At 41.8% G+C, this 13,070-nt stretch overlaps 2 protein-coding genes across 2 annotated transcripts in view; one reads left to right on the forward strand and one right to left on the reverse strand.

The window, feature by feature from the left end:
• The window catches only part of LOC107037646, an 8,716-nt gene extending 4,656 nt beyond the window's left edge, over positions 1 to 4,060 (forward strand). Inside the window, exons 2-6 of the mRNA XM_015256292.1 lie at positions 14 to 828; positions 873 to 2,405; positions 2,515 to 2,839; positions 2,898 to 3,698; positions 3,771 to 4,060. Coding sequence (XP_015111778.1) covers positions 14 to 828; positions 873 to 2,405; positions 2,515 to 2,839; positions 2,898 to 3,698; positions 3,771 to 4,060 — 3,764 coding nt within the window. The remainder of the gene's footprint in view (positions 1 to 13; positions 829 to 872; positions 2,406 to 2,514; positions 2,840 to 2,897; positions 3,699 to 3,770) is intronic.
• A 3,751-nt stretch (positions 4,061 to 7,811) lies between these two features.
• On the reverse strand, positions 7,812 to 9,757 carry LOC107037647 (piggyBac transposable element-derived protein 4-like). The gene is made up of 3 exons (XM_015256293.1): positions 9,638 to 9,757; positions 8,277 to 9,385; positions 7,812 to 8,085 (listed from the first exon to the last, which is right to left on the reverse strand). The coding sequence occupies exons 1-3, from the start codon at positions 9,755 to 9,757 to the stop codon at positions 7,812 to 7,814; spliced, it is 1,503 nt and encodes a 500-aa protein (XP_015111779.1).
• Between the last annotated feature and the right edge of the window lie 3,313 nt (positions 9,758 to 13,070).

Raw genomic sequence — 13,070 nt, forward strand, 5'->3', positions numbered from 1 at the left:
TTCAAACTACCAGATTTTTGGTCTCATGATCCGGAACTTTGGTTCATCCACATCGAAGCCCTGTTCACCACCAGAAACATCAGAAGTGACCAGACGAAGTATGGAGCTGTTGTTGCTGCCTTGGGCTCGGATGTTCTCAAGGAGATGTCCGACGTTCTCAGGAATCCACCGCCCACAGATACGTATATTAACCTCAAAAATATACTTCTCAAACGTTTCACTGACTCAGTTGATCGCCAGTTACATAAACTGTGGACAGAGATGCAGCTTGGTACACAAGAGCCGAGCCAACTTCTCAGGCAAATGAAAACGCTCGCTGGCAACAGAGCAAGCGAAGAACTCATTCGCAGCAGATGGCTGGCCCTGTTGCCTGATACTGTGTCCAAGATCCTCAAAGCAGTCTCTAACAACTCCACTCTCGATCAGCTCGCTGAGGCAGCCGACAGCTGTATGGAAAATCACACCAGCTCCCAAGTCCTGTCAACCAGCTTCCAGTCCATGGCTCTCAACAACCAGCCAATGCTACCCAGTGCTCAGCAACCCATGACCTTCATTCCTCAGCCCATGGGAGCTGAAACGCAGGTCATGGCAGCCAGTCACGTGCCATATCAGAGGCAGAGCAACAGCAACATTGAGCTGAGACTGAGCGCAGTGGAGAAAACATTGGAAGTTCTGGCTGCATCAGTCAGTAGTCTATCAGCCAAGCTTACAGGGGACCACGACAGAAGATCACGATCTCGATCTCGCACCCCAGGACCACCTGATCAGTGCTTCTACCATCGTAGATTCGGTGCCAAGGCTGTCAGATGCCTCAAGCCTTGCACCTGGGTGCCTAGCAATCAGGGAAACTAGTTGAGCTGTCGTCAGTCCAGGCGGTTGGCGACAGCGTTCAAAACATTCCACCGATCAAAGAGCAGCGTCTACATGTCTACAACAAATCTTCTCACACCAGATTTCTTGTTGACTCCGGCTCTGTCGTATCTGTTATACCACGAACTCTTGCCAAGCAGAACCTGCAACCATCGGACTTCAAACTCTACGCTGCGAACTCCACCAGTATCACAACCTATGGACATCAACCAATCACACTTAACCTCGGTCTCCGTCGAGCATTTACCTGGCCTTTCATCGTTGCTGACGTTCAGTCCGCAATCATCGGGGCTGACTTCATTGTTCACTTCGGATTGATGATAGACCTCAAGAAACATCGTCTGATCGACCCTCTCACTTCATTATCAACAACTGGAGAACTTGTCGAAACCTCAGTGTTCGGGATATCTACTGTAGACCAACACGTGCTCCCTGACAGCTTCTCTGAGGGCAAGTACGCAGCACTTCTCCAGCAGTTCATCGATATCACCAAGCCTACTATCTCTGCCGCTTCCCAAAACTCTGCAGACGTGGCGCACTACATCGTTACTCAAGGACCTCCAGTTGTGGAGCGATTTCGGAGATTACCTGGTGAGAAACTGAAAGCTGCAAAGGATGACATCAACTTTCTGCTAGAGCTTGGTGTCATTCGACCATCCAGCAGTCAATGGGCGAGTCCAATCCATATGGTACCTAAGAAACTTGAAGGCTGGCGTACCACTGGAGACTTCAGGCGACTCAACGCTCAGACAGTCCCTGATCGCTACCCAGTGCCCTACCCAGAGGATATCTTTCAACGCCTGCATGGTAAGAAAATATTCTCAACAATTGATCTTGTACGAGCATACCATCAAATCCCCATGGCTCTAGAGGACATCGAAAAGACTGCAATTACAACACCCTTCGGTCTCTTCGAATTTCTGGGCATGCCCCCTGGACTACGTAATGCAACTCAGACCTTTCAACGTCATATGGACAACATCCTTAGGGGTCTGGACTTTGTTGGCTGCTTCATTGATGACCTCATCGTGGCTTCTGAAACCCATGAGGAGCATCTTCAACATCTTCAGAAAGTCTTCTCCATCCTGCGTCAACACAAGCTCACGCTGAACCCTAGCAAGTGTGAGTTTGGCAAGGAAGAAGTAACTTACCTTGGTTACACTATCAACCAACATGGATACAAAGCTCCAGACTCACGTGTCGAGGCGATCATCTCTTTTCCAAAGCCAGAAACCGTCGTCGAACTCCGTCGTTTTCTCGGGATGGTAAATTATTACCGCAAGAGCATCCCCAACGCTGCAGAGATTCAGGCACCTCTGAATGGACTCATCCCAAGCCAGAAGAAGAATGACAAAACTAAGATCCAGTGGACCGCTGTCACGGAGCAAGCTCTGGAAAACCTCAAACAGAGTGTGGCTTCAGCAGCTCGCACAGCTTTCCTGTCACCTTCTGCTCCTCTCTCACTCACAACTGATGCCTCTGACACCGCCATAGGCGCATCACTGGAACAGTTCGAGGGCAACAGCTGGAAGCCAGTTGGTTTTTTCTCCAGGAAACTAAGCCCAGCAGAGCAAGGGTGGAGCACGTATGACAGAGTTGCTGGCAATCTTCGCTGCCATCAAATTCTTTCGTCACATTCTCGAGGGACGTCACTTCGTCATCAGAACTGACCACAAGCCTTTGGTCTACGCATTCTCTCAAAAAGCCGAAAAAGCTTCACCTCGTCAACTAGAAAGACTCAACTTCATTTCACAATTTTCTACGGAGATTGTCCATCTGAAGGGTGAAGACAATGTGGTCGCCGACGCACTCTCCAGGATCAGTGCCATCAACATGCCCACCATCCTGAGTGCTGAGAGGATCCAGCAAGAGCAGCAAGACGACGAAGAACTCCAACAACTCATCGAAAACAACAACAGTTCGCTGAAACTTCAACGATTATCCATCGATGGCAACAACTCAATTTACTGTGACATTTCATCCGGCGTTGTGAGACCTTTCATTTCCCAAAAATCTGCGACAAGTAGCCTTCGACACTGTTCATGGGCTGTCCCATCCCAGTGGCCGAGTAACAGTTCATACACTCAAGCAGAAGTACATCTGGCCTGGCATCAAGAAGGACGCTCTGGAATGGGCTCGCAACTGCATCGCTTGTCAACGCTCAAAAATTCAACGTCACAATCGTCTAACCCCCAAGCACATCGACGTGCCAGACTCTCGCTTCAACCATATTCATCTTGATCTCATCGAGCTCCCAGTGGTCAACCGTCTCAGGTACTGCTTAACCATCATTGACAGATTTTCCAGGTGGCCTGTAGCCATTCCCCTGGACGATATGACAGCTGATACCGTCTGCACTGCCTTCTACACCCACTGGATCGCTCAATTCGGTACACCTCTCACCATAACTACAGATCAAGGCTCTCAATTCGAGTCTGCGCTCTTCAAGGCCTTATCTCGACTGATTGGTGCGCATCGCATTAGGACTACACCGTACCATCCTCAGTCAAACGGCTTGGTTGAGAGGTGGCACAGAACTCTCAAAGCAGCTCTTATGTGCAACTCACAAGCTCCATGGCCTGAAGTTCTCCCCACAGTACTCCTTGGTCTTCGCACTTGCTACAAGGAAGACCTAAACGCTTCACCTACTGACCTCGTATTTGGGACAGGTTTACGCGTTCCAGGAGAGTTTTTCGTCTCGGAAGACATACCAGCTGATCCTCAAATCTTCGTGGAGAAATTCCGGGAGCACATCAGAAGCCTACGACCGACACCAACGGCCCACCACAACAAAGAGCGCGTCTTCATCCTAAAAAACCTGTACTCTTGTTCACATGTGTTTCTTCGCATCGACGCAGTCAAATGACCCCTGGAACCACCGTACTCTGGACCTCATGAAGTCTTAGAACGCCTGGACGACTACACCTTCAAAATCAAGGTCGACGGAGACGAGAAGGTCGTCTCAGTGGAGAGACTCAAGCCAGCATACATTGCCAAAGAGGATCCTGTCAATCCTCAACAACCTCAGCAGGCTGAGGTACCTGAAAACATTGGACCCCACCTACCGTCCTCAAGCATGGACCCACCTCTTCGTACCTATGCCAAAAGGAGAGACAAGACTGTTACGTTCCCTTCGAATCTCACGAAGGTCACTGGGGGGGGGGGGATGTGGCGACTCCGCCTCCGGTAGTCCCCACTTCGACCTCGAGGCAGCGCCTCGATCAACCTCAAGCCGCGACAGCTGCTCAACGTCGCCCACGGAAACAAGCCATTACTATAAGACCTCTATTCTAACGTTACACGTATAGCACTCGACATCAAGTCATTCCAAAGTCTATTTGTGTTACTAGTATTACATTATCATAATAAATATTACTCCTATTGCTAACTGTGGTGATTCAATTACACTGGGGAACCTTCCAATAAGTCTAAAACCCCCCTGACGCTATTGCCCTCACGTGGCGAATCTTCAAAGCGCCAACAAGAAATAGGCTGGAACTGTTACATCGTGTAGTGTATAATACTGGTTATACACTAGAGTCCCTAATAATTCCCTAGCGGCGCTTCTAGCGTGGTAAAAATCAACATTACATTCAAAATTATATAGAATTACATTACAAACTAAAAGATACATGTAAATAATGAAAATAAGGAAATTACGTAAAAATAGAATCAAATAATGGAATGGGGAATTAAATAACCAAGTAGGCAATTGAGTGTCTGGACGGATGGAAAAACCCGAAACAGAAATTACAGGCAATTTATAACCCTAAGAATCTCCGACAACCCTCACCGAAAAACATTTTTCTCGAAATATCCGCATCCCGTAATAAAATTACCTCTATTTCATTTTCATTCATCCCTTGCGATCCCGAATCCTATCATAAATTCCTTTCACCTCTCCTTTCCCGATACGTGGAAATATAGTATTTTCGGCGCCAGATAGTCCAAGACCTCAACAAAAACCATCCCTTTTGTAAATGAAGTTTCTTAAATATCTCTCTAGCCATTTTAATCCCATCATAAAAGACCCTCATAAAACTATTGAAACTTTCCACGCTCGACTATTTTGTCTTTCCTTCCGTCCTCTCCCTCTTTTCTTTTCAGGCGCCACAAGGACCCCGACCTTTTCACCCCACCACGAACATTTACTCTGATGATTCACGAAAAAATCCCCTCCCCCATTTTTGTGCACATCTGGGGCCCAGCGTCACCGATGACGTAGTAGAGTAGGGATGGGCCTGAAGGTCAAGAGTTGTGGGGCTGTAGCGACGCCCTCCTCCAAGCGCATTAAAATACGATTGGCTCCCTACCCTTCTTAGGGGGTGTGACCGTTTTCTCGATACTATGAAACTAATTCCTGAAAAGAGGATTAGGGCGAGTCAAGAAAAGGGACAAATAAGGGATAATTTGAGAATAATTACCTATATTTTCTCTAAATACAATTCTAATCGTCAAAAGACGTAAATATGGCCTTTAATGGGATCTAGGGAGTGGGGGAGGCCAGGCAACTTTTGTACACGTAAGAAGGGAGTGACTCTAATGAAGGAAAAAAGGGGAGAAGCTAGTCGTGTCGAGGGAATGCAACTAAATATAAAAATAATAACTGAAGGGGAAGAAACAAAAGAATGTAGGCTCACCGTTGGGGGGTATGAAAAGGGATACTTCTTGAGGCGAGGGGGAAATGAGGGGGACAACTCGTACTCACGACTTCCAGTTGAGGTCTAATCCGGGTCCTTCAGCGACTCCAGCGATTGAGCCTTCGTTCCTCCTTCCAGACTCCAGGGGCACAGTACTTAGAGCCGGGATGTGCTCGGGCACCAAAAATCCTCTTTACTCGAACACAAAATCCAATGTACAGAACTTCGGGGTATGTTCACTTTATTTTCACTTGACTTGGGGCGCACGTGGCAGTGTCCAGGACAGCGGTTACACGAGTGACGGTCTTTCCGTTTCCTCCGCGATTCGTGGGGGTTCGTCAGGTGTCGAAGTCCTTCGGGTTTTGATTCGGGAGCAATCGGGGCCAATCAGCACGGGTGAGTGGTGACGATGACCACAATCCAGGGATGTCTCACAAGGGATTATTGCAGGTGTTGAATATTCGGGGGTCCAGTATGGGGAATTTCCAGGAGGCGATGGCTTCTCCAATTGATCGGGTGGGGCCGGAGCTGATGTCTTCCTTCGGCTGATGTCTTCGTGATGTCCAGGGGCGGGGGTAGAGGGGCGATGAGGGGAAAAGTCTGGGGAAGGGGTATCCAACGGTGGCGGGATTTACCTTTTAGGGGGCAGTGTGTAGTGGGAAAAAATATGTAGAAAAATAATAAAAAATAAATAAATGTGCCTCGTCACAGGGGATGCAACTTAGACTTAAGCAAAATTTGTCAAGTAGCGTAAGAACGAGAAATTAGTTGTAAGAGCACTTCAGTCTCATCGTTCGAAGAAAAAACATCTCTTAGAAATTTCATCGTGTTTAAAGAGTCTCAAAGTATTTTTCAATTAAAAGGGTTACAAATTTTCAATCCAAACTACTATCGAGTGTCGTCTACATTATTTCAAGATTCCCGCTTCCTGCGAGCAGAGTGCTTTAGCGCTCCACGGGCAACTTACCGACTGCCCAGTAAAAACTTACTAGACTAAAAATCCACATATAACATTGGTGATGGCGGTGGGATATTTTAAAAATAAATAGACAATTTATTTCGCCGGCTCGCAGAGTGTTAGTTTTTCTCGATCAGGAAGTGAAGTTTCGGACTGGTGAATTGATAAACATTAAAGGAATAAATAATAAACAGTGCAGTGATTTTACAAAAATAATTGGCTATTCAAGTGAAATTAATAGACTGAAGTTCAGCTGATTTTAAATTGCATTGTGTGTGACCCCTGAAGTCAAGTGTTCTAAAAATTTTGAAGCGCTCTTCTCTCATCCCGGTTGTTTGAACACGGTTTTCCCGTGGATGCGTTGGGTAGATACCAGGGAAGGGTGATTTTGATGTCCGTGTGAAGTAATTGCCATCAAATCACCTGCGCTAGGGGTCAGAACGAACAAAGAGATGAATATCCGGAGAAAATGAACGAGACAAAGGCCTAGACGCTGAGAAAAAAAAACATCCGAGAGACCTGACAGAGGGAATCCAACGGAGAGACAACCACGAGACTAGCAGAGACAACTCTTAACCCTTCAAGTATGGGGCCTCTACAACGCAAACTGTCCCCGCGACCGGGCGCTCCGTGACATATGAATTGCGCAGTTTGTTCGCTCATAACTTCCAAACCAATGGTGCAAAAATTACGAAATAAGTTTTTATCGCCAATGGTATGAATCGGGTAGGACAGAAAAAAATTACACATTTTTTTACTTTACATTTTTTAAAGAAATCTAGTTTTTATGCCGCAAAACGTCAATTTCGCCGTTTTGTAATAAGCAAGATAACTATAACTCGTGGTCATTTACACTGTATGCTAGTAAAAAATCCGTAAAAATCACCTGTGGTGCGCTGAACCTTTCTGACAATTTTAAGTGCTATCCGAAGTCTCTATCTCAAATACGTTATTTATAATAAATCGTTAAAAAAAATGCATATCTCCCGTTTTTCATAAGATACTAACTCAATTTTTTTTCAATAAATTGGAAAAAATAAAATACATGACATATATAAAATGCAAAAACCTTGAATGAAGTGTATATATTTTAGAATTAATTATTATTTCGTATGAAATTTCGGCTCAGTGGGCGGAGCGTTCAGCGTAGGGCGAATTGGCGCGCGTTGGTCGCTCGGCAGCTCAGGGCCGTACGCTTGTACCGAGTGTTGGGAAAAGGAGAGAATAAAATTTTTGAATACAAATTCAGCAGTAATTGTCAGTCTAGACATGTTTTTATTTTGTTGCGCATAATGTATATCACACATATCTCTTTGGTTAACATTTTGACTTCTATTTACTCTTCAAAAATTTTCTTTGGTATGATAAATTTCGAAACAATCCTGAATGAAGAGTCCCACACTACAGACATCGCACCAATAAACCGTTGTTTTCTTTTTATCATGTCTCGTGCAAACAACACATCGCCTTTGCAGTTGTGCTTTTCCATCATTACGAGGCACTTTTTTAATAAAGTGTCTCTCACTCAATCGCCTCAGATCCGTAACATCTGACATGCTGTGTGACGATTCCACTCTCCTGTGATATTTAGCGAGAATACCTTCAATGAGAGCAATTCTGAAATCATTTTGACTCATTTCTGATCCAGAATTCTTCTTATAAATGATGCATGCGTTGACTATAGCAGAATTCATCAATCTTTTAAACATTTTGATGTACCACTTCTTACATTTTTTTCTCTCAAGCAAAAATGGTTGGAGTAACTGATCGTGTAAATCCACACCCCCATAAACTTATTATAATCATACACATAGTTTCGTTTTATAGTTTCTTGCTTTCTCTTATTCAGTGAAGTCGTCATTGCATCATCGTGATATGTAGAAATCATCGATACCATCTTCTTGTCACTCCATCTCATCACAGTCACAGCATCACAATGTTGAGCCACAATCTCTCCCTTCTTTATTTTCTTTTCTTTTACAACAACGGGAACATTTTTTCGATTCAGTCTCAAAGTACCCACACAATCAATTTCATGTGACTTCAAAAAAAAAGCTAGAGCAGGGCTGTTGTAGAAATTATCCATCCATAAGGTGTACCCCTGTCCCAATAATGGTTCCATCAGTTTCAATACAATTGCAGAAGTCTTAGGAGTATCCCGTGTGCATGGAGCACATTCCATATCAGTATCTTTCCCTAAATACATGACGAAATTCCACAGATATCCAGTGGTTGACTCGCATAACTGATACCACTTGACCCCAAATTTTGCAGATTTCAAGGGTAAAAATTGCTTTATTGACAACCGATCTTTCCACAGAGTGAGTGATTCATCTATCGCAATCTTCTGATCAGGAAGATATGAATTCCTGAATTTTTCCTGCAAGTGTTCAATCACTGGGTGGATTTTGAACAGCTGAGGTGGTCCAGTGTACGAGGATCGTGTAGAATTATCAATGAAATGTAAATATTTATTTATGAACTCAAATCTATTTCTTGACATTATATCATTGAAGCCTGGTGTAGAGAGAAGCCGTTTCTTTGCTAAAAACATTTTGATCGTTGGTTTCTGAATAAAACTCATGAGCATCAATACTCCAAGATACGTGTACATTTCGGCGACTGTAACGTCCGTCCACAGTTTTACTTTTCCTTTCAAAAATTGTCGTTGTGATGCTTCTTGCTCTGCATACTGATTTGTTTCAGTGACAAGTATTTGTACAAAATGGGGAGAAGAAAATATTTCAAATGATTCCACCACCTTTATCACTCCGACCGCCTCGTTACAAGGGCCAGGATTGCCTGTAAAAACTTCTCTCTTACTATGATAATTCTTTATATGCTCCCATTTGAATGCATGATCTTCAAGCATATTCCAACTTTTTAAAATTTCCGTGTCATTGTCCCCTTGTCCATGCTGGAGAAACAAATAAAAACACCAAAATAAACTCGGCATTCCAGTAACATTTGGAAATAACGAATATAAATAAAATTCAATTGCATTGAAACATTTTTTTGCGACCATGGAAATGAGATTGGGTGAAACTTGATTTCGTTATTCAGTGATTGATTCTCTCACTTGGACGGAGAAAACATAAATGAAACAAATTTTTTCATCGAGTAAATTCTGCAGCTAAATTTCATTCAAATTTTATTCAATAATAATTACCTGACTGTCATCAGAATTATCACTACTGCTGTCTTCATCACTGTCTGAATCTGTATCAGCAAAATCTGTATCTTCTAAAAGGTTTTGTATCTCAGAATCGGTACACCTTCGATGTCCCATTGTGTTTCAAATGCGGGAAATAAATAGAACGATTGAAACAACGCACGCGGCCCGTGTTGTGGTTCGGTAGACAGCACCCGTCTTGCGAGTGAGGTGCACACACGTACCGCGCATTCCCACTCTTGGCGGAAGGCAGAGCGTTAGCGCTATTATTTATCCCAATTATTATCTCTACAACTAATTGACAGAAACAATTGTAATTAGAGAGCTTTTCTAGAAAAAAATCACCGAATAAAATGATCCTAAATTCGTCTTTCTATGTCACTCCATAGCAGAGATAATAGTTCACATGTTTTTATTTATAATAAATGAAAATATTGGCGGAAAAATAAAAAATCATGCGGCATCTAATGGAGGAAGATTCGAGCTATATTGTTGATTTTTTTCAGATTTTTCAGTGAATATTTCCTCGATAAACGAGACTCTCAAAGTTGTGTTACAATAACTGAAAATTTAGTTTTTTGTTTTTTCAAAATTTAATTAGTTAACATGAAAATAAAAAAATTAAACAGGTGTCATATTAACACTTAACTATTCATCTTTAAGAAAAAATTTACAAAATCGAAATATGTTGCAAATTGGGTAGGATATTGATATTTTTCTAGAGCGGGATAAGGGTCTCTATGATACATGGACCCCGGCCGGTAGGACAGGCTCGAGAGTCCATACACGTATATGGACTCCGTACTTGAAGGGTTAATGTGAATCCCTGTATTTTACTAGAAATTTGATATAAAGAAATAGTTAGGAGCCGGATAGCTCATTTGGGAAAGCACCCGATGCGTAATCGGAAGGTCCCGAATTTCAAACCCCGGCCTGGACTATCCATTTTTTTCAGTAAAAATTTTCTGGTTATTCATATTGAGAATAATCCTGGTTTCTCTCCTACCTTATCCAAATCCCACCCAATCATGTCCTACGACGTCACAAAGATGTGGAACGCTATATAAATTCACTTCTTTAATGTAGAATTTCCTGTCGGAAATCCTATAGAATATGCTATAGGAAATCCTATGGAGAATTCGAATATTTCCTATAGAACTTTACAGATAGGAATTCCTATAGCATATCCTATAGGATTTGTTGGAATTCATGCCTGAATACAAAAATTAATTTCTTAGTTTAGTTAAACATTTTCTCTTTTCCACCCAAACACTCAGGGTGACATTTATGGCTTTTCTTAGAAAATAGAGACGTGAAGAAAAACAGTCCTCATGGTGAGTCACAAAGGAGAGGCTGAAGAAAATTGAAACAAGGGCCTTTTGTCAAATGGGTCCAGAGAGTGAAAACTCTCATGACTTTTAGTTAGTCGTCCTAGAGACTTCGTTGGAGAAAGATATACCTTCTGCGTGCGATCATTAAAGAGTTTTACTTTGAAGAATAAAACTAATGTGTTTTTATTGAGTATTCCTACACATAATCCAATAGGATTTCATATGATATTTTCAACAGGATTTCAGAAAAGGTTTAGCGGCATGAGGGTCAAAAGTGTCATATGGCGGTTATATAGGGGTTATATAGAGGTCACATGGAGGTCATATGAAGTTCACTTGATCCTCATATGACCCCCATATGAGCCTTCTATAACCTCCGTATGACCCCCGCATGTTCCTATGTGACCCTCATATGGCCGTTATGACTCTAAATTTCTTAGGAAATCCAATTGAAAATCTTACAGGATATCCAATAGGAAATCCAATAAGGAATCCTGTAGAAAATTTATGTCGAGGAATTCCTATAGAAAACGTCTCGATAGAAAAATTCATATAAAAAGATGAAATGCTGCTGATTTTTTCTATAGAAGTTTCCACTGCAAATTTGATATAAAAATGTATATTAGAGCTGCAGAATTCAATAGAATCTGTCAAAAACTGATAGAATTTTCAATAGAAGTTCAATAAACATCCAATAAAATTCTCCATCGAATTCGCTAGGTTTTTCTATTAAATATTTTGTGTGAAAAAACGTCACACTATGACAATTTACTCAACACCGCAATTACTCCACTATCACGTACGAAAAAATTTCAGAGGAAAGATTAGGGAATTCGCCAGAGGATTCTGTTAGATTTCTATTGAACTTTCAAGTTAGTTTTCGCCTGATTCTAGTGAAAAATTCCGCAGCTTCTCAGCGCGTTATGATTGAATAGAAAATATTCAATAGAAGAAAAATACTATGCTTAAACCTTAAAAATACTATACACTTTACTCTATTGAGATATTGTCTGTAAGAATTCCTCGGCGCAAATTTTCTGAGTTGTTCATTATTATTTATTATGTTGATTCAATTGAAAAATTCCGCTGCTTATTAGCGCGTTTTTGTTCAATAGAAATGTCTAATTGACAATCTTCTATCAGAAATATCAATGCAATTCAATTTTTCTATGCAACTGATTCTATTGAGATATTTTCTATAGAAATACCTCGGCTAAAATCTTCTGTTCTTCTGTTTTACTTTTTAAAAATGAAAAGAGAACAAAATAGAGTAGAAAAGCGTAGAAAATTCATGTCGAAGAATTTGTATAGAAAGTATGCCAATAGAATTTGTATAGAGAGATGAAATTCTACTGATTTTTTCTATAAAATAGTTTCTATTAGAAATTTGACATAAAATACGCACAGTAAAGCTGCGGAATTCATTAGAATCGGACAAAAAGCCTGGGGAAATTTCAGCATCGAACCATCGTCATTTCTATTCTCCTCCCATTCAGATCCCTGATGTGGTTGAAAAGTAACAATGAATCAGCAGCGAAACTCGAGTTACGACAGCTTCAGGCGTATGTCAAGGAGAATGTCGATACCAGTAGATCTGTTGGATTCAGGGATCTCGTCAGGGATCGAGGGACGATCAAAGGATTTATCATTGCATTAGTTCTTCTCGGGGCACAAGAGACGACTGGATATTCGGTCATGGTGAGAACTGATCTACAACGGTAGGGGAGGATGGGGCAAAACGGACACTTTTGACCTTTTCTCTGATGTTCGTAACCTAACACCCATTAGATGCATCAAATTATTAATTTGCAATGTCCTCCCTATTGGGTTTATTTTCCAATATTATTCAAAAACGCTCTTTAAAAATGTTCAGTTTTTTTTCAACGTTTTTTTGATTGTACAATCATAATTTTTGGAGACTCCAGGGTTGTGTAAAACTGAATAGCAATTGGAGATCATTTCAGATTATCAAAATAAAAAAACAACCAAGATCACGTTCGAAAGATCCAATAATCCACCCGGGCCTTTAATTGAAAAATAAATCAAATGGAATAATAAAAAAAAGTGAAAAGTATCCATTTTGCTCCATTCACCTCTAA

This window comes from Diachasma alloeum, unplaced genomic scaffold (genome assembly GCF_001412515.2).
Source record: "Diachasma alloeum isolate Michigan unplaced genomic scaffold, Dall2.0 Dall_scaffold_00269, whole genome shotgun sequence".
Taxonomy (NCBI): Eukaryota; Metazoa; Arthropoda; class Insecta; order Hymenoptera; family Braconidae; genus Diachasma; species Diachasma alloeum.